The following is an 18,583-nucleotide window of genomic DNA, read 5'->3' on the forward strand; positions in this document are numbered from 1 at the left end:
AGTATCACCCAGAAACTGATCCATGTTTGGGAACCCCATAACCCTGGGGGTTTAGTCGTCTGCGGTGCTAGGATTTGCCTGTATTATTTATAAGATGTGAGTCTAGTAAATACATTTCATTTTATTGCAGCTAATACATTGGTCTCTTCTTTTTGTAGAAAGGAAAACAGTGCCTTCTGTTAATCCGCCATTCGTGCCTTCTGGGACTACAGCATTTACGTCAGTGCGCAGTAAATCTGTATCCTCCCAAAACCCCTCTGTGAGCCTCGTGAAGCCCACACTGGATGTGAGATTGTATGCACAGCCCTACTCCCAGACACGCTCCCACTCCCAGCCCCAGCTCCTCTCCAAATCCGATTTCATCCTCCATTCACCCACAGGAGGAAAACCAAAGCTTGTAAGTACCTTATCCACCCACTAGTGGGCTGTACTGCAACTACTTCTGCCACCAATGGGCTGTATTGCTTCTACTACTCCCCCCAGTGGGCTGTGTTAATACTCCTCTTCCCACAAGTGGACTGTGTTACTACTTCCCCTCACACCAGTGGGCTGTACTGCTACTACCCCTCCCACCAGTGGGCTGTGTTACTACTTCTCCTCCCACAAGTGTGCTTTGTTACTACTTCTTTTCCCACCAGAGGGCTGTACTGCTACTACTTCTCCCACCAGTAGGTCCTACTGCTACTACTCCTCCCACTAGTGGACTGTACTGCTACTCCTCCTCCCACCAATGGGTTGTACTGCTACTCCTCCCACAAGTGGGCTGTGCTACTACTTCTCCCACCAGTAGACCTTACTGCTACTAATCATCCCACTAGTGGTTTGTACTGCTACTTCTCCCACCAGTGGGCTGTATTGATATTACTCGTCCCACCAGTCGGCTGTGTTACTACGTCTCTTCTTACTAGTGGGTTGTGTTAATACTTCTCTCACCATTGGACTGTGTTATACTTCTTCTCCCACTAGTGGGCTCTGGTACTACTTCCCCTCCCACCAGTGGACTTTGCTCATACTTCTCCCACCAGTGGGCTGTTTTTAGCCTCTGTTCTTTAAGATCCGATGTGCAGGACACTGTACAGAAAAAAAACCCAAATAAATAATACCTATCTTTCTCCCCAGGATGAAGATGCCCCACCGCGGCCCCCACTTCCTGATGTGTACAGCCCAGAAGGGCCAGAACCATCACCCACAGCCCCTCCTCATCCAGCGCTTCCACCTCCTCCCAGAGACTCATCAGTGATCAGACACATGTCAGTGCGTGGCTTGAAGCGCCAGTCGGACGAGAGGAAACGGGACAGAGAGCAGGGGATGAATGGGGATTATAGGGTAAAGCTCCTCTTTTTCAATTGACCCGGAGTCAGTTCTGCAGCTCTGGCATGTTCTCATTACAATGTTGTGTTGAACTACAGGTCGACCTGCGCACGTATGTGAGTGAACCAGAACTTGCAGCAATGGGGAATGAGTCCAGCCCACCAGCCCCGGGTTTCTTAGGTTCTGATGCCAGCTACCAAACATTGCCATCCAGAGGTCAGTTACTTCCTTAAGTGCAACTACAGAATAATACTGTGAATCTGACATCAGGCCCTCATAGTGGTTCTGTTGTGAGCCCCCCGTATACAATGTATTGTAGGGACAGAGTGGGCCCCGTAATGGTCACAGTTGGGCAGAAAGGCCAAATAACAAGGTGTGGTCACTCTCAGAGGCCAAGGATAATTCAGAACCAATCATTGGGGTAGGGTTGCCACCTTTTCTGGAAAAAAATACCATTGGGATCAACCATAATTTTTACCGGCCAGGGCGGTAAAATACCAGCAAGGTGGCAACCCTAATTGGGGGTTATTTATAAACACTGGGCAAATTTGCACCTAGGCAATTACCCACAGCAACCAATCATATGTTTACTTTCATTGTTTTCCGTGTAGCTGGCTGGAAAAATCCAATAACTGGTTGCTATTGGTTACTGCAAATTTGCCCAATGTTTATAAATGAGCCCCAATGTATTCTGTTCTCATATTATGATGTCACATATTAGGCATTAAATTATCACTTGTTGCCCCCAAAGGTCTATCTGGATCCACCTCCAGGCTGCCGCAGTCTTCATCTGTCACCTCGTATGTCACACTAAGGAGAGGGGTGAATTCTGACGTTGCTAAGGTAGGAACAAGGAGAGGAACCTTTTGGGTTACTCAGCATTAGGGATAACACAACACAAAGACTCAGATCCAATCAACAAGTAAATACCCGCTACTTAAATCCTCAGTGCCTGAAGGCTCCCGTCCCCTCCCCCAGCGCAACTCTCAGGGTCTCCTCTCTTACAGGAAAGACCAAAAAGTGCCTTTGAGCGCCTTTACTCTGGGGACAACCAAAGAGGCAAAATGAGTGCGGAGGAGCAACTGGAGCGAATGAAGCGTCATCAGAAGGCCCTGGTCCGCGAGCGTAAGAGGACTCTGAGCCAAGGGGACAAACAATCGGTGGCCAGTAACTCCTACATGCAGCCCATTCCTGCGGACATCAGCTCAGTATGTTAGCTAAGGATCATGGGAGAACAATGAACCTTTAACCTTTAGCATTTGGATAGTCAACTACCTTACATGCACCATGTATTGTAACTCACTTATCAATGTAACCACTACCTACGTCTGTGGTGGGCAATTCACTTGTACTCTAGTCTCTGCACCCACAGATCTAGGTAAGTACTTACCTTTATCTATACCATTGCTCTGATACCTACCCACCAAGCTCAGCAGGCTCACTTGCTTCTTCTGCATTCACTGGTCGGCTTTCATGTGGCTTTTCAATGGCTTTTGTTGCATCAGGGTGGATGAAGGGTAACTTTGAGGGTCCTCCTTAAATCAGGTCAAAGTGAGCCCACTCAGCTTGGTGGATAGGCTTTACAGAGCGGGTACAGTTAGGGTTTGCTTTGGAATTCTGTAACAGAATGAGGAACATGTGCCGATAGCAACAGGAAGTTTGCAATCTATTTCTCAATAGACGACTACAGGTGAATTACCCCAATTCATCCCTTTAAGATGATGTTCATTACTGAATGTGCTCGGCCTGGGGACATCTGTAGTACCATGTGGGGGGGTTCTGGTGCTAGATTAGAGGCTAAATCAATGCAATGATGCTTGCAGTGGCTTTTTTATACAGAATAGTTGAATATTTTTTAACTGAGGCACCGTTATTTTGGGGTTTTCCACAAGCACCCCTGCTTCTGGGCTCTGTAACAAGCACAACCTCACCGATAGCAGTTTTTGCACGTTTCTAGGGAATTGGAATGAAATCTAAAGGCTTGAGCACAACAGGTAAACAGGTGGCAACATGGAGCACCTTCCAGGCTTTCAGAGGAGCCCCCACACACATGAGCAGGCCCTGGGGCCACACTACCTGATGCCGGGCTGAGCCTTGTACTCATACAGTGAATCCTTCCATCGGTACCATGTGGCTAATCATTTTATCATTCCAACTCCGTGCCAGTGACCCCCAAATTTCATTACTCCGCTCCCCAAATGGCTTTCCATTGTACCCGCTGCCTTCCTTTAACCTTCCCAGAGTGCATCTGTGTGTAATCTCTGCTAACCGCCATACTCATTCTCGCCAGGCTTGTCTCTTGCTTTGCATTCAATACATGCCCCCCGTGAATAGCATACAAAGTACTCGCCCATGTAATTCCCTTCCTGTAACTCTCATTCTCCATCCGTCTGCTTCTGACTTTGAGGACCCCCTGGAAGTCTCACGCTCGCCCTGGATGATTATATGTACAGTTCCCACTTAGGGGCCAATAAGCTGCAGTTACACAGTCACTTTTGGGTGTCAGGGGCCCGACACAAGTAGCTGTAGTTTTTGGGGTAGCAAGGCAGACATAGGGCAGCCAGTAAGTACTGAGGGCTCCATTGCAAACCCAAAGTTAGGGGACCAGGGGGCGAATCCATATTATCCTAATCATTGATTTCTTCCTTATTGATTGTGTTCTGATCTATTAACTAATCAGTTGATTGTATAACAGGGAATGGTACAGAAATTATAAACATAGCACTTAACGAAGCGGATCTGTAATTAATGGAGGGGGGGGTTGAACTGTGCCAGGAGATATTTGGTACCAAAACTTGGACATGCTGGTGCGCCTTAATCCTCCAAGCTCAACATGGGCCATGAAAGGAGAGAAGGAACACAGAATTGTCTGAGTGATAACCTTCTCCCCTTCTTTCATTTCACTATACCCCGCACTTTCCATTCTCCCACCCCAATGCCTTCATATGTTCCGCCCTCACTGTGGAATGGGAAAACCTGGGGAGTTGCTTAAACTCCCCGAGACTTCCTGTAAATATAACGAACAAGAGCAATAATGGACTCTCCCCCCGGCATCGTTAGCTCGGCAGAACCGCTCTCATGTTTCCCTTTTATGCAAATATTAACTTTGTCCGATTTTTCATTAGAGCCTTTTGGGAATAATGTTTAACAAGGAGAGTTGTGATGTCTGTCCGACCAATAAAAATGTGTCGCCTTTATCTCACTCTTCTCCTTTATTCTCCGACGCTACTCTATAGACATCTATGGGCCCCCTAGCGGCCTGGCTAGAATGAGAATGGACTGGTTGCTCAGTAGTCTTGCAATGAACCATTTGATTGGTTGGTGAGTATCATACTGCTCTTTGTGATTGGTACAGTGGAACTGTAAAGAAAGGCACCTGAATCTGGTAACAGAATTTACATGATGTCTGGGTTCTGTATAGAAAACTGGTACTGGCAGGGAGTGTATGTGTATGTATGAGTGGTTCCTATATTGTGTATATGGGCTGGTACTGGCATGGAGTAACTGTATGTGTATGTTTGAGTGGTTCCTATATTGTGTATATGGGCCTGGTACTGACAGGGAATGAAGAAAGGTGCATGTGATACAGTGTGTTTATGTGTGTTTATATATATATATATATATATATATATATATATATATATATATAGTGTTAGCGCCCCCTGTCAGTGAGGCATGACACAGCTTGTGCTTAACTGCCCCTCTTGGTTCTGTTCTTAGTGGAAAAGGGAGCAGGACTTTGACCTGCAGCTGCTGGAGAGAGCGGCCCGGGACCAGGAGGAACAGGATTGGCTGATGGCTAAGGTTGTACGTGTGACCGAGTTGGATCTCGAACCGGAGGACTATAATTTGGACATCAGCAAAGAGGTGGGAGTCAGGAATGGGGAGCTTTGCTTCCGTAATATGGAGTTGGGATTGGGGAAGCAGCTTAAAGGGGAAGTATTCCTCAGCGGCCCTCAATGCATTTTCCCATGTTGTTTATTGTCTCAGAGGGAGGGAGGGGCACCAATGTAAATATAAAGATTCCAGTTTCTCCCTGTCCCATATTTGCCCTAAAACACTGCAACCTCCATGTGCCTTAGTGTTGACAGCAGTGGTGAGTTGGTGGAAAGACCTTGCTGGTTACAAAGAATAAAAAGACTCCATTTCCATCCTGGCAGCTCCTAGTGATTAAAGGACAAGGAAAGGCAAAAAAATAAAATCTCATTTTTACTTTCTTTAATGAAAAAGAAACCTATCTCCAATATACTTTAATTAAAAAATGTGTACCTTTTTTATAAGAAACCTGACTGTATGCAGTGAAATTCTCCCTTCATTTACTGCTGTGGATAGGAATTGTCAGATGGTCCCTAACTGCTGAGCAGGGAAACAATCATACTTATGAACAGCAGGGGGAGCCCCCGCCTTACTTACCAGCCATGCAGAATTCAAGCAGCTTTGTTTATGATGATCCCTAAGCAGCCAAGACCACACTGAGCATGGGCAGGGTCAGGGTCAGGCAAAGATGTTTAACAAAGTTACAAGATGACAGCCCCCTGTGGCCAACTTTGAAAGCATAAATCATTTGTTTGATTAGGCTTTGGGGTGCAGTAAGTTCATGCTTATGTTTAGTATACAAAATACAGCATTTCTAGCCTTATTCTATTTTAGACTTTCCTTGTCCTTTAAATGCATGAAGTGAATTGTGCCCTCTGCTCTGCCGTAGCTCTCCATGCCAGATAAGGTTGCCATCCCGGAGCGATACATTGAGATGGAGCCGGACGAACCGATGAGCCTGGATGAGTTAGAGGCCCGACGGCACAAAGTCGAGAAGATAAAGAACATTCTGGCCCGGTCAAGGTCAGTAGTACCTGATTTACTGAGTGTCATTCCTTGTCCTCTGCCTGTGTGAGTCCTACACATGCTAATTAGCACCTAGTTAATTAGAGGCAGTCATATGATGTGTAGATATATAGATACTCCTAGATCCCTTGCATGATGCTCAGATCAAGCGGCAGGGGGTAAGGAGTCATTAGAAACAATATAATTTATATTATAAAAGCTGTAACCTGTTATTTCTGTGCCCCCCCCCCATCTCCCTCAAAACATGCAAGTGAGCTGTTCGATTCCTGCCCAGAACAGTCCAGGTTCTGCTTTGAGCCTTGAATAGGGGTTAGTGCAGGGGGCAGTATAATATAATCATGGTTTGCTCCCCCCCCCCCAGTGTGCACAATCTACAGAGCTCCGTGTTTCCGGAGGACCTGGGACTGACGGATTTGGACACACAGAAAGAGGAACAGGAGCGGATGATCACTATATCCTATGCATTGGCCTCGGAAGCCTCCCGGCGTAGCAAGCAGGTAGCAGGTGAGTGGGGCAGTGCGACTGAATGTAACTACCCCAGGGGCAAGATGGGCTCATTATGGCACTCACTCCTCTAATCTTATTGGTTCTTCCCTGTAACAGCTCATGCTGTGAGTGATCACTGACCTGCCGGAATATTCCCAGCAACTGCCACCTTTCCTGACGTCTGGTGGAGACAAGTACAGAGAAGTTGGAATCAGCGCTGCTTTCCCATCCTCTGGACTTTATCTCTCATTCAGACTCTTTCGCCGATATTTCGGGTCAGAAGCCCAGTCGTCCGCTATCTGGAGCCAGTAAGTCGAGCCAGTCGGTTGGATCCATGTGAAGGCCTGGGGTGTTTGTATATATATTTATGCACGGGTGGATCACAAGGTCCAGGATCCTTCTCAGATTCTTCTTGGGGGTCACCCGGGGCTCTTTGCTGCCAGCAGTACAGACGTCATCAGGAAAATAAGGGCAAATTTATGTAAAATAAAGTTTATTTTCCCAACATAAACTGAGCAGCGTTAGCCCATCAGAACCCGAAGGAACAGCTGAGCCTGATTGGACCAGGAAGTGCAGAACAGGGAGGAGACTATTTTGGGGCCAAGGAAAGGAATTAATGGACTCAGTTGTGATGAGAAGTCTCAGAACCACAGAATGAGATGAAGCAGCAGGGGACTTACTGGCCTGGAGTGGCCTGTGCCCTAGCTCGGGGATAATAAACCTTACAAGAGATGCTCAGGTGCATTGAGTTTGGTATTGGGACGTGGCTGATAAACCCTGTGGTCCGTATTTAAATGGTGCTGGCAAGCGATGCCGTGCCTTATCCCATTGTAGCTCTGTGATACTATTATTTCCATTGGCTCCTCCCCCACACACTAACTGGGGGGCACTGCGCTACAGTGTACAGGACATTAAAGGGACAGTAACTTATGTTATGGTGTCGCCCACACACTGAATATAAAGGGCGGAGATCAGATTAACATTATTTTCTGGAGTAAAAGAAAATATGAATAAATTTAGTTTGTTTTCAATTGGGTGCATAAGTAATTGCAACTCATTATTTTGTGTCCAGTCACATGGCCCGTAAATATTTCCGTTTTCCCTTGGTTCTTCTTTTCCCCTGGGAAATACCCCAACTGCATCAGTTAAAGGTCAACTAAACACTAATGGGTTGAAGTTTCCATTTTATGCTTCTGCACCAAAACTCCTCCTCGTTCTGTTCTTTAATTAGTCAAATTTGAGGGAATTTGTTTTTACTCATTTTGTATTTTATAGCAGGAAACTTCCTTGAATGTAACAAATAACGTTTTTTTGTACATCCCTTTAATAACCACACGTGGAATTGCCGTGGTCCAAACCGACAGCACTGACCCCTCATGCTGACCAAGAACAAAAATCACCTTCTATTCATGGAGAAAGATAATAATATACATATATTTATATGTGAAATCACTGTGTGACACCAGTATCCTGTGTTTTACACTCACTTTCCTATCAGAAATGTACATTTATTTTTCTAATAACAAATTGCTTTTGTAAATCCCAAGGATTGCTGTGGTTTCTGACTCAACTAACTCGCTCTTTGTACTGCGCCACTAATACGTCACATGACTTCAGGTTTAATTGGAAACAAAGATTTATTGTTTTTTATTTTCAGTATTCTGACAAAATAATCTATTATTATATCTAGAAATGTCTATTTTAACTAACTCTAAACTGCCAGTATCAGCGTCATGTCTTTGCCAAAATTAAATCTATTTTTTGCCTTTTTGTAAAAAAATGTAAATAAAAAAAAAGCAATAAAAATAAACAGAAATGTCTACTGAGAATGTTGTATACATTATCCCCAAGGTTTGGGGGGCAGGAGTATAAAGGGGCCAGTGGGGTTCCTGACTGAGGTACGATATAAATAAATGTGTGAGATACAGATCATTATCCCAAGGTTTGGGGGGTGCAGAAGTATAGAGGGGCCAGAGGGGTTCCTGGCTGATCAATATATGTGTGAAATACAAATGATTATCCACAAAGTTTGGGGGTGCAGGAGTATAGAGGGGCCAGTGGGGTTCCTGACTGATCAATATATGTGTGAGATACATATGATTATCCCCAAGGTTAAGGGGTGCAGGAGCATAGAGGGGACATACAGTGCATCACTGTAGGGAATATAACATTGATGTTTTATATAGTTCATTCAAATTCGTTGAATTTCTGAGAAATTGAAACTGATCCATTGAAGAAAATTTTTGGAAAATCTGAGAGGGGAAATCATGTTCTTTTATAGGAGGGCACACCCAGCAAAACATTTGTACAGGATAACTAAAAAGGATATCAATTATTCGAACATTTTTTGAACTAGCACCCTTACAGTATGTGTAAAGAAAAGTAGCTGTCATGTTATCTTCTTGCTGTTCATTGTGAAACATCCAATAAAATATTTGAAACACAAGAAGAATCTCGGCCAAGACTAGTCTACCAAAATCCAAAGAGCTGACTATTCCTTTAAAACATTTGCTATTCCTCAGTTTTTTACTACATTTTTTGCAATATATATATATTTTTTCCATATAAATGGGTTTTGTGCCACATGAGCACAGTCACCTTTAACTCCTTTAATCCCCCAGGAACCTGGTTTCTTAATATTTATTAACCTTCTATTCAGTGATTTTAAAGCAGTATATAAATAAATCAGTATAAGTCTAAATGGTTATATCTTTCTATATCTGACCACAAATTTTTTTTTTTTTAACCACAAATTTTTAATAACAATATTAAACCCAGTCCTACAGAAAACTGTATCAATCCACAAAATTAATTGTTGTCCCCAGCTGGGAGAACATTTTAGTCACCACGGATTTACTGTCTTCTCAGCTGCAACTTATTGGTCCATCAGCCCACAGCTGAGAAGAATAAACATTTTGGCATCAAGTTTGATCAGCTGTGGCTCAGGTGTAGATACTTCATAAGCATGAAGTGTCCTCCTAGAACCTCCATGTCTTTTAGGTGCATCAACCAAGTCCAAAATACTCTCTAAGTTGCCATAGACGTAGAGATCTGCTCGCTTGGCGATGTCGCCAAACGAGCGGATTTCTGCCTGATATGCCCACATTGAAGTGGGCAATATCAGGCTGATCCGATAGTGGGCCCTACAGATCATTCTGTAGGAGAACGGGCGGGATTTTTTGATATTGATCGGGAAAGCCCGTCGGATGGGCCCACATATGGGTCAATAAACTGCCGACTCGGTCTGTCGGCAGCTTTTATCTGCCGGTGTATGGGGGCCTTTAGGGTTCACAACTGAAATACAAAATGCTGGCAAAAGTCCTTCTGTTTTGGGAAACTCTAAATATTGCCCTCTTGACATTTCTACCTGAACCCTAGCATGAGTCTCTCATTGAAGTTGACTTTTCTCCTGGTTGTGTCTTCCATTTATAACTTTTTGCTTAGGTCTTTTCTTCCTGTATTTCTCTTGGTATCGCACTCATATTATAGAAGTTGGTCCCTTCCCAGCTGCCTCCAGTGGTTACAGTGCCGCCTTGGCCTGTGAGTAGCTGGACCTCGTAGTGAACTCTTATTTTGGCTTTCTAGACTGTGGCCTCCATATGTATAGTTTTACCAATTTCAACCACAACGGATTCTTGCAGTGATAATGTGATCTACAATAAATGAAGGAAAAATATTTTCAGACTTATTCAATACAGAAACTGTGCAGCTTAGAGGCCCATTGCCCCACCCAACAATGGTGTTGTTCTCCTGCAAATAAGCATAATCAATTGGGCTCATCTTACAAACCCCAGATCATTGGTAAAATGAATACAACTTTAGTCTCTAGTATGGAGAAAGGAAGATATGGAATTCGTGAGTGTAAAGAGAAGAATGGCGATGGGGGTATGAAGAGAGGCAAGATCTTCCCTGAGGACATGAGGGCTCCATTGAGATGAGAAGAAAGGAGTAAGTATGGGATGTTAACGGGATGTTAACGCACAGGTTACAAATATTGTTTGTTTCAATCCCTCCACAAAATAGCCTTATACTGTAGTTAATTAATAACATTGCACAATCACCAAGACTTTCATTTATTGCTGCTTCTCATGGGGAATCAGGGACATAACAGTCACGGAATTGTCAGGATATGCTGTAATGTTAAGGTACTTTCATTGGAACCTTTTCCCAAACCATGAAAAAATAGACATACAGTTATTTAGGTGGGTCCTGTTCTGCTGGTGGTTTCCAAATTCAGATGACATTTCCAGTTGGTGAAGAGCAATTCCCAGTCTAATGGCAGCACCACTCCAGCTGACACTTGGGTACCACAAATGTTTTTGTTTAAGGGAGCCTGTCCCCCAAAAAAAACTATTGCCCCCAAGATAAATAGTACAGAGTTTTAATGTCATCCTGCTGTACACATGAGCTGCTTGGTGGAATCTCAGGAGCTTCATGTAGAAATGAATTCATTGTGTTTGACTCTGAGGAAGGGGAACTATATTGTAAATGGCACTGCAGAACTATATTATGTAGTTATTACTTTCATTGTATCGATTAATCAGCTCCAACTGACATGAGTAATTAGACTACTGGCTCTAAGTTAGTTGGAGCCCGCCAGTTCTTGGATTGAGCTTCAGTTGCTCCCTCTTAATATCCATTTGGTGGTACCACCCCTGCACCCAAGACAATTAACCCTCTCTATGACTGGGTTTCATTCATTGGTTTGAACCCTAAGGTGGGCGGGATGATCAAAAAAACTGACAATCGCTGCTAGAGGCACTTACACATGGGGTTCCCTGGGTTTTCATATACAGGATCTACAGGCCAGTGAGGCCAATGTTCTGCCAATATCCCAGCCCCAGATCAAGGTTTCAGTAATACAATGGTATTTCCATCTTCATGCTTTACTTTCTGCTCACACCCATACCCTCTGCTATGTGTTTTACCTTTTTTGTCTCACTGTCAGCACTGGGCCAAGCTGGCCAACCAACCTGCCTTCCCCCCACGCATGTGACAATAAGCTGGTGCCCACATGAACAAACGGGGGTGCATGCCAGTTGCTGATGGGATGGGGAAATCCAAATTGTGAGCAGTGAAGGGACAATGGCCTGGACTAGGGGTGGGCTGCAAATGAGATACATGCCTAGTGCTCCTCAAGCATTGTGCCAGAGCCGCCTGCCTCTTCTGCCTGTCCCTAGTTCCAGCCCTGCTCACTCCATGTTTTATCTTCTGCTTCTTCCTCCATTGTAACTTATTCACCTTCTGCCCCCATACCTTTGTCTGCACCATGATGTCTGCCTTACTCCTACAAGTCATTTTCTCATTAGTCATTTTATATGGCTGAGCCATGAGCAATGAACTCCCTTCTCTGCATCTCACATGGCTTGCGACATCATCCAAGTCCCCTAGTTAAACAGAAGAAATGGTGTCAGTCAGATGGGCAGTGCCACTTGGTCTCCTTTCTATGCCATTTCCTATGGGCTAAAGCACCAGTGAACAGAGCAAGGAGCTTTATTATTAAATATTTAATATTATTAAGTATCCAGCCATCACTCATGGTAAAAAAACATAAAAAAACTATTAAAAGGAACACTCTCACCTCCTCATGTAAGATTCCCTTATTTAAAAACCTCTCTAGAATCCTGGTATAACAATATGTGTTCCATCTCACCAGATTTCCAAGCCTGTAAGTTTCATGCTGCATGGTTTAGACTTCCTAGGCAGCGCCCACATGAAGCCTGTTGCAATAATATATGGGGGTGGGGCAACGAAGGCTGGGATGCATTGCTCATGGGTCATGATATCATGGGGCATTAATGACACATATCATGATAAATGTTAGCCAGATTTGTGTTCAGGTTGCACAATGCTGAAACCCACACTGACAGTTTTCATTGAAACACACCCAAAAAAACTGGATCAAAACAATTTTTAACTCTACGAAGAGATAATGTGACCAGTGAATAAGGGGGTAGCAGCTGTATATGTAATAAATGTTCAAAATTCAAAACAGAACTATCCCTTACTTTACTTTGAGGCAACCACCAGGCTTAGGAGGCCATTGGCCTCTTCCTTATCTCTACCTGGGGAAGGGTACAGTAACCTCCTCGGCTTTCTCTACACTTTCAAATTCATGTTGGCTCGTCTGGCTCCATAAATTCCAAAGGGAAAATCCCTTCCCAGTAGCACCTGATGCATAAGAGATTTTACCACCACCCCAGTGGGCTCCAATGGTAACTATAGCAGTGGGACCCCTATGTATACACATTACCCCCAGGCAGGGCCCTTAAATTTATCACTGCCCACATGGTTGGCATTTGCTAGACTGACCTCACTGCCAGAGTCTAGTAAAGCATTAACACTGCAACCCTAAATACTACTAAAACATTCCCTGCCCTTGAAACAAAACAGGGATTGGTTTCCCATATATTGCAATATATTCAAGCTGACCAACTGCATCATAATCTGGCCAAGCCTAACACTCACTTTCATCTAATGAAGATCATGAAGAATTCATGTGTTTATGAAGTTATTTCTATTGTCATTTTTACATGTAACTCCCAGGATTTCCCACTTTATTGGTAATGGGAGTTGGCCACTGCTCCTGTATAAACGATAACAAAAGGGAAAAAGTGATGCACCAGGCACAGAATTAAATCTTCTCTCTTTATATCCCAAAGGGGGGCCAGCAAAGCTGAACGGGACCATATTTCTGGGCTCAGAATGGGCAGCAGAAATATTAGTGAGTAATAAGTTACACAATAACAGGATCGGCAAATCTGAATATCTTATTTACATGGCAAGTTGTTTATTGTTTAGCTCATTAATGTCTAAAAGGGTTAACGGACACTTTCCTGAGAAAACGTATGTTTAGTTGTTGATTACTTTGAGGTCTATGATGATTCTCATCCATCAAGTCATGATATAAAGTATCCAGTAGAATTAAGTCAAAGTCAACTGGATTTTTAGAGTTTTCTTTAAAACGTTTCATCCCCCACATAGAGGATTCTTCAGTTCATCCGAGTGGCTTTTTCAGGTCATCCGAGTGGCTTCTCCAATTCATCAGAGTGGCTTTTTCAGTTCATCCGGGTAGATTCTTCATTTCATCCGAGTGTATTCTTCAGTTCATCCGAGTAGATTCTTCATTTCATCTGAGTGGATTCTTCAGTTCATCAGAGTGGCTTCTTCAGTTAATCCGAGTGGCTTCAATTCATCAGAGTGGCTTCTTCAGTTCATCCGGGTAGATTCTTCAATTAATCTGAGTGAATTCTTCAGATCATCCTAGTGGCTTCTTCAGTTCATCCGGGTGGATTCTTCAGTTCATCCGAGTGGCTTCTTCAGTTCATCCGAGTGGCTTCTTCACTTCATCCGAGTGGATTCTTCAGTTCATCCGAGTGGCTTCTTCAGTTTATCCGAGTGGATTCTTCAGTTCATCCGAGTGTATTCTTCAGTTCAACTGAGTGGCTTCTTCAATTCATCAGAGTGGATTCTTCAGTTCATCCGAGTAGATTCTTCATTTCATCCGAGTGGATTCTTCAGTTCATCAGAGTGGCTTCTTCAGTTCATCCGAGTGGCTTCTTCAGTTCATCCAAGTGGATTCTTCAGTTCATCAGAGTAGATTCTTCATTTCATCCGAGTGTATTCTTCAGTTCATCCGAGTAGATTCTTCATTTCATCTGAGTGGATTCTTCAGTTCATCAGAGTGGCTTCTTCAGTTAATCCGAGTGGCTTCAATTCATCAGAGTGGCTTCTTCAGTTCATCCGGGTAGATTCTTCAATTAATCTGAGTGAATTCTTCAGATCATCCTAGTGGCTTCTTCAGTTCATCCGGGTGGATTCTTCAGTTCATCCGAGTGGCTTCTTCAGTTCATCCGAGTGGCTTCTTCACTTCATCCGAGTGGATTCTTCAGTTCATCCGAGTGGCTTCTTCAGTTTATCCGAGTGGATTCTTCAGTTCATCCGAGTGTATTCTTCAGTTCAACTGAGTGGCTTCTTCAATTCATCAGAGTGGATTCTTCAGTTCATCCGAGTGGCTTCTTCAGTTCATCCGAGTGGATTCTTCAGTTCATCCGAGTGGCTTCTTCAGTTCATCCGAGTGGATTCTTCAGTTCATCTGAGTGGTTTCTTCAGTTCATCCCAGTGGATTCTTCAGTTCATCTGAGTGGCTTCTTAAGTTCATCCGAGTGGCTTCTTCAGTTCATCCGAGTGTATTCTTCAGTTCAACCGAGTGGCTTCTTCAATTCATCAGAGTGGATTCTTCAGTTCATCCGAGTGGCTTCTTCAGTTCATCCGAGTGGATTCTTCAGTTTATTCGAGTGGATTCTTCAATTCATCTGAGTGGATTCTTCAGTTCATCTAAGTGACTACTTCAGTTCATCCGAGTGGCTTCTTCAGTTCATCCGAGTGGATTCTTCAGTTCATCCGAGTGGCTTCTTAAGTTCATCCGAGTGGATTCTTCAGTTTAACCGAGTGGAATGAGTAAACCCAAGGAAGGCTGCAGGACCAGACAAAATCCCTGGCAGAGTGCTAAGAGAATGTGCAGATCAGCTGGCAGATGTTTTCACTGACATATTTTACATCTCCCTGAACACCTCCACTGTCCCGAAGTGCTTTAAAACCACCACCATTGTCCATGTGCCGAAGAAGTCATCAGTATCCTGCCTCAATGACTACCACCCTGTGGCACTCACCCTTAGACTTCAGTTAAGCATTCAACACTATCATTCCTCAGCATCTGATAGAAAAGCTGAGCCTGCTTGGACTGAACACCGCCCTCTACAGTTGGGTTCTGGACTTCCTGACCGACAGACCTCAGTCAGTCAGGGTTGGAAACATCATCTCCAGAACGACCACACTGAGCACCGGAGCCCCTCAAGGCTGTGTGCCTAGTCATCTACTGTTCACTCTGCTGACGCATGACTGTGCAGCCACGCACCGCATAAATCACATCATAAAGTTAGCTGATGACACGACCATGGTGGGTCTCATCAGCAATAATGACGAGTCACCATACAGAGAGGAGGTGCAGAGGTTAACAGACTGGTGCAGAGCCAACAACCTGTCTCTCAATGTAGACAAAACAAAGGAGATGTTGACTTTAGGAAGACTAGGAGTGACCACCTGCCACACATCGACGGCTCTATTGTGGAGATCGTCAAAAGCACCAAATTCCTTGGTGTCCACCTAGCGGAGAACCTCACCTGGTCCCACAACACCAGCTACTTAGCCAAGAAAGCCCAACAGCGCCTCTACTTCATGCACAAAACCCTACAGAGGATAGTGAAGACAGCAGAGAAGATCATAGGTGTCTCTGTTCCTTCCATCCCAGACATTTACACCACACGCTGCATCCGTAAAGCCACCAGCATTGTGGCTGATCCAACACACCCGGTAGCTGTAGAGGAAATCGCACACCCACGACACCCGTCCAATATTGTAGTACCTGGTGCCCGGTGATGGAGGAATCGGCAAACCTCTCAAGTAGACACGAAAAAGCACACCGGCACACAGGATTTGAAGCTGCAGGGCAAGCCCTTGCAATTTTTTAATGCAGTGCAGGTGCAACGTTTCGGGGTCACGCCCCTTTGTCAAGCATCGATGCTTGACAAAGGGGCGTGACCCCGAAACGTTGCACCTGCACTGCATTAAAAAATTGCAAGGGCTTGCCCTGCAGCTTCAAATCCTGTGTGCCGGTGTGCTTTTTCGTGATCCAACACACCCCTCACACTCACTGTTCATACTCCTGCCATCTGGAAAAAAGTACCGAAGCATTAGGGCCCTCACTACCAGACTGTGTAACAGTTTCTTCCCCCAAGCCATAAGGCTTCTGAATACTCAGAAGCTATGTGCCACGGCATTGCACAGCCACTGTACACCATTGTATGGATGAATAGCCATTGGATACAGTTGTTCTCTATGAGCACATCTGCACTTTAAATATTTATATCAGAAGATATATGTCCCAAGGCTTAAATCCAGTAAAAACAAATTGTTTATTAATGTTCACATGTTAAAAGATAGATACATACTGATCCCACATGGTCCACCTTACGCGTTTCGTACCCTCCGGCACTTAGTCATAGGTGTCTCTAATGGCAATATGTTCCACACCAGCATTTAAACCCAGGTTATCCCTCCCATTTTTTACTTAAAACCAATCAAGGATCAAAAGGGATTAACCCTATCTCATCTATCCTGATATCAAATTAACACCCGTAGGGTATTTGTATCATATCCTTCACTGCATATTTTATTGGCTCCAATTTCATTTTAAGTACAACATGTATATTAAAGTTTCGTATAGCATTATATATAAAAAAAAAGTATATATAAACAATACATAAATATATAGAGCATCAAAAAAGTTTCAAGTAAAACACTTTGCACATATATCCCATATTATAAAAGCCGTCATTAATTCATCCAGTTTCAGTTCTCTAATTAAGGTATTTGTGCTGTTCAAAACATTAAGATTAACTAATCACTTCCAAAATCAGGTATAGCAAGTGACATCAAATTCATGATTTAATCGTAACGGTAAGCGTATACCCAGATGGAAAATCTAGTAAACCTCTCTCTTTTCCAAAAGACTTAAACAATCTACCCCTCTCACTCCCAATCTCACTTTTTCTATCCCCTGTATAGAGAAACAGTCTACATCCACTCCATTGCATGTTGCAAAATGTCTAGTGATATTACTCTTTTCTGCTGCCCGGGGATTTTTAATCTGACTCATATGCTCCCTTGCCCTTTCCTTCAATTTCCTACTTGTACACCCTACATACTGCTTTTGACACCTCAAACATGTGATTAAATAGATCACAAATGTGGTGTTACAGTTGATATATCCTTTAATGTCAAATTCCCTACCTGTCACTGTTGATTTAAATTTCTTAGATATCTTCATATGCTTGCACGTTATGCATCTATGACTTCCGCATCTATAGTTACCCATTGATGTAAGTGGCCCCAAGTCCTGTTTCTGACAATTTGTTTTAAACAGACTAGGCGATAGCATGTCCTTCAGGGTGTGAGCTAATTTAGGAATAATACTAATCCCCGGGCTCAACACCTTGAAGAAGTGCTCATCACCATAAACAATAGGCAGGTATTTCTTTTGGACATTTCAAAGAATTGTTTGCTATATCTAGTGGTAAGGGCTACCTTCTCAGACCATTCCTTTTTCCTAGTAGTATTACCTCTCCCTTTAAGTAGATCTTCCCTATTGCTCCTTTTTGCTCTCTGAAGTGCCTTCTGTATATTCTGATGTTTATAACCTCTCTAAGAACCTTCTCTGCATATCTCGTGCCTGGCATCCGAAATCCTCATTTGTGGAGCAGTTTCTACGGAGCCTTAGAAACTGCCCCACAGGTATTCCCTCTATCAACTTCCTAGGATGGCAGGATGAGGCATGCAAGAGAGTATTGCCGCTACATGGTTTGCGAAAAATGCTTGTACTCGAGTTACCATTTACCCATAGCACCACATCCAGAAATTCTATTTTGTTTAGGCTAAACTGACTAGTGAATGCCAAATTTAAGTCATTCATATTGATGTCTCTTACAAAATGTCAAACTCCTCCTGGGTACCCTGGCAAATACACAATAGGTCATCTATATAGCGCAGGTAAACTTTTAGATGTTTCCTTTGATCCACAGTAATCTGGGTTTCTTCCCACCACCCCATATACAAATTTGCATATGAGGGGGCAAATTTTGCACCCATCGCTGTCCCCCGCTTTTGTAAATAGAAACAGGCATCAAAGATAAAATAATTATGTTCCAGGAGGAATTTGATGGCCCTGAGCAAGAGACATATCAATTCTCTTGAGTAACCACTGTATTTCGTCAAATGGTACTGGATTGCGCAGAGACCCTTATCATGTGGTATCGAAGAATACAGAGAAATTACATAAAGTGTACCCCATGCATAGTCCTCTGCCCAATCAGTATCACCCAATCGT

The 18,583-nt window shown here is 43.7% G+C and overlaps 1 protein-coding gene across 9 annotated transcripts in view; it reads left to right on the top strand.

The window, feature by feature from the left end:
* Positions 1-9,080, top strand: part of plekha7.S (pleckstrin homology domain containing A7 S homeolog) — an 86,682-nt gene extending 77,602 nt beyond the window's left edge. For all 9 annotated transcript variants that reach the window (XM_041561047.1, XM_041561048.1, XM_018260375.2 and 6 more), the window contains 9 exons: positions 159-397; positions 1,120-1,326; positions 1,410-1,527; positions 2,063-2,154; positions 2,319-2,519; positions 5,032-5,178; positions 6,017-6,150; positions 6,515-6,657; positions 6,757-9,080. In XM_041561047.1, coding sequence (XP_041416981.1) covers positions 159-397; positions 1,120-1,326; positions 1,410-1,527; positions 2,063-2,154; positions 2,319-2,519; positions 5,032-5,178; positions 6,017-6,150; positions 6,515-6,657; positions 6,757-6,779 — 1,304 coding nt within the window. In that variant the 3' untranslated portion in view covers positions 6,780-9,080. The remainder of the gene's footprint in view (positions 1-158; positions 398-1,119; positions 1,327-1,409; positions 1,528-2,062; positions 2,155-2,318; positions 2,520-5,031; positions 5,179-6,016; positions 6,151-6,514; positions 6,658-6,756) is intronic.
* Positions 9,081-18,583: the final 9,503 nt, after the last annotated feature.

The sequence above is a fragment of the Xenopus laevis genome, chromosome 4S (genome assembly GCF_017654675.1).
Source record: "Xenopus laevis strain J_2021 chromosome 4S, Xenopus_laevis_v10.1, whole genome shotgun sequence".
Lineage (NCBI taxonomy): Eukaryota > Metazoa > Chordata > Amphibia > Anura > Pipidae > Xenopus > Xenopus laevis.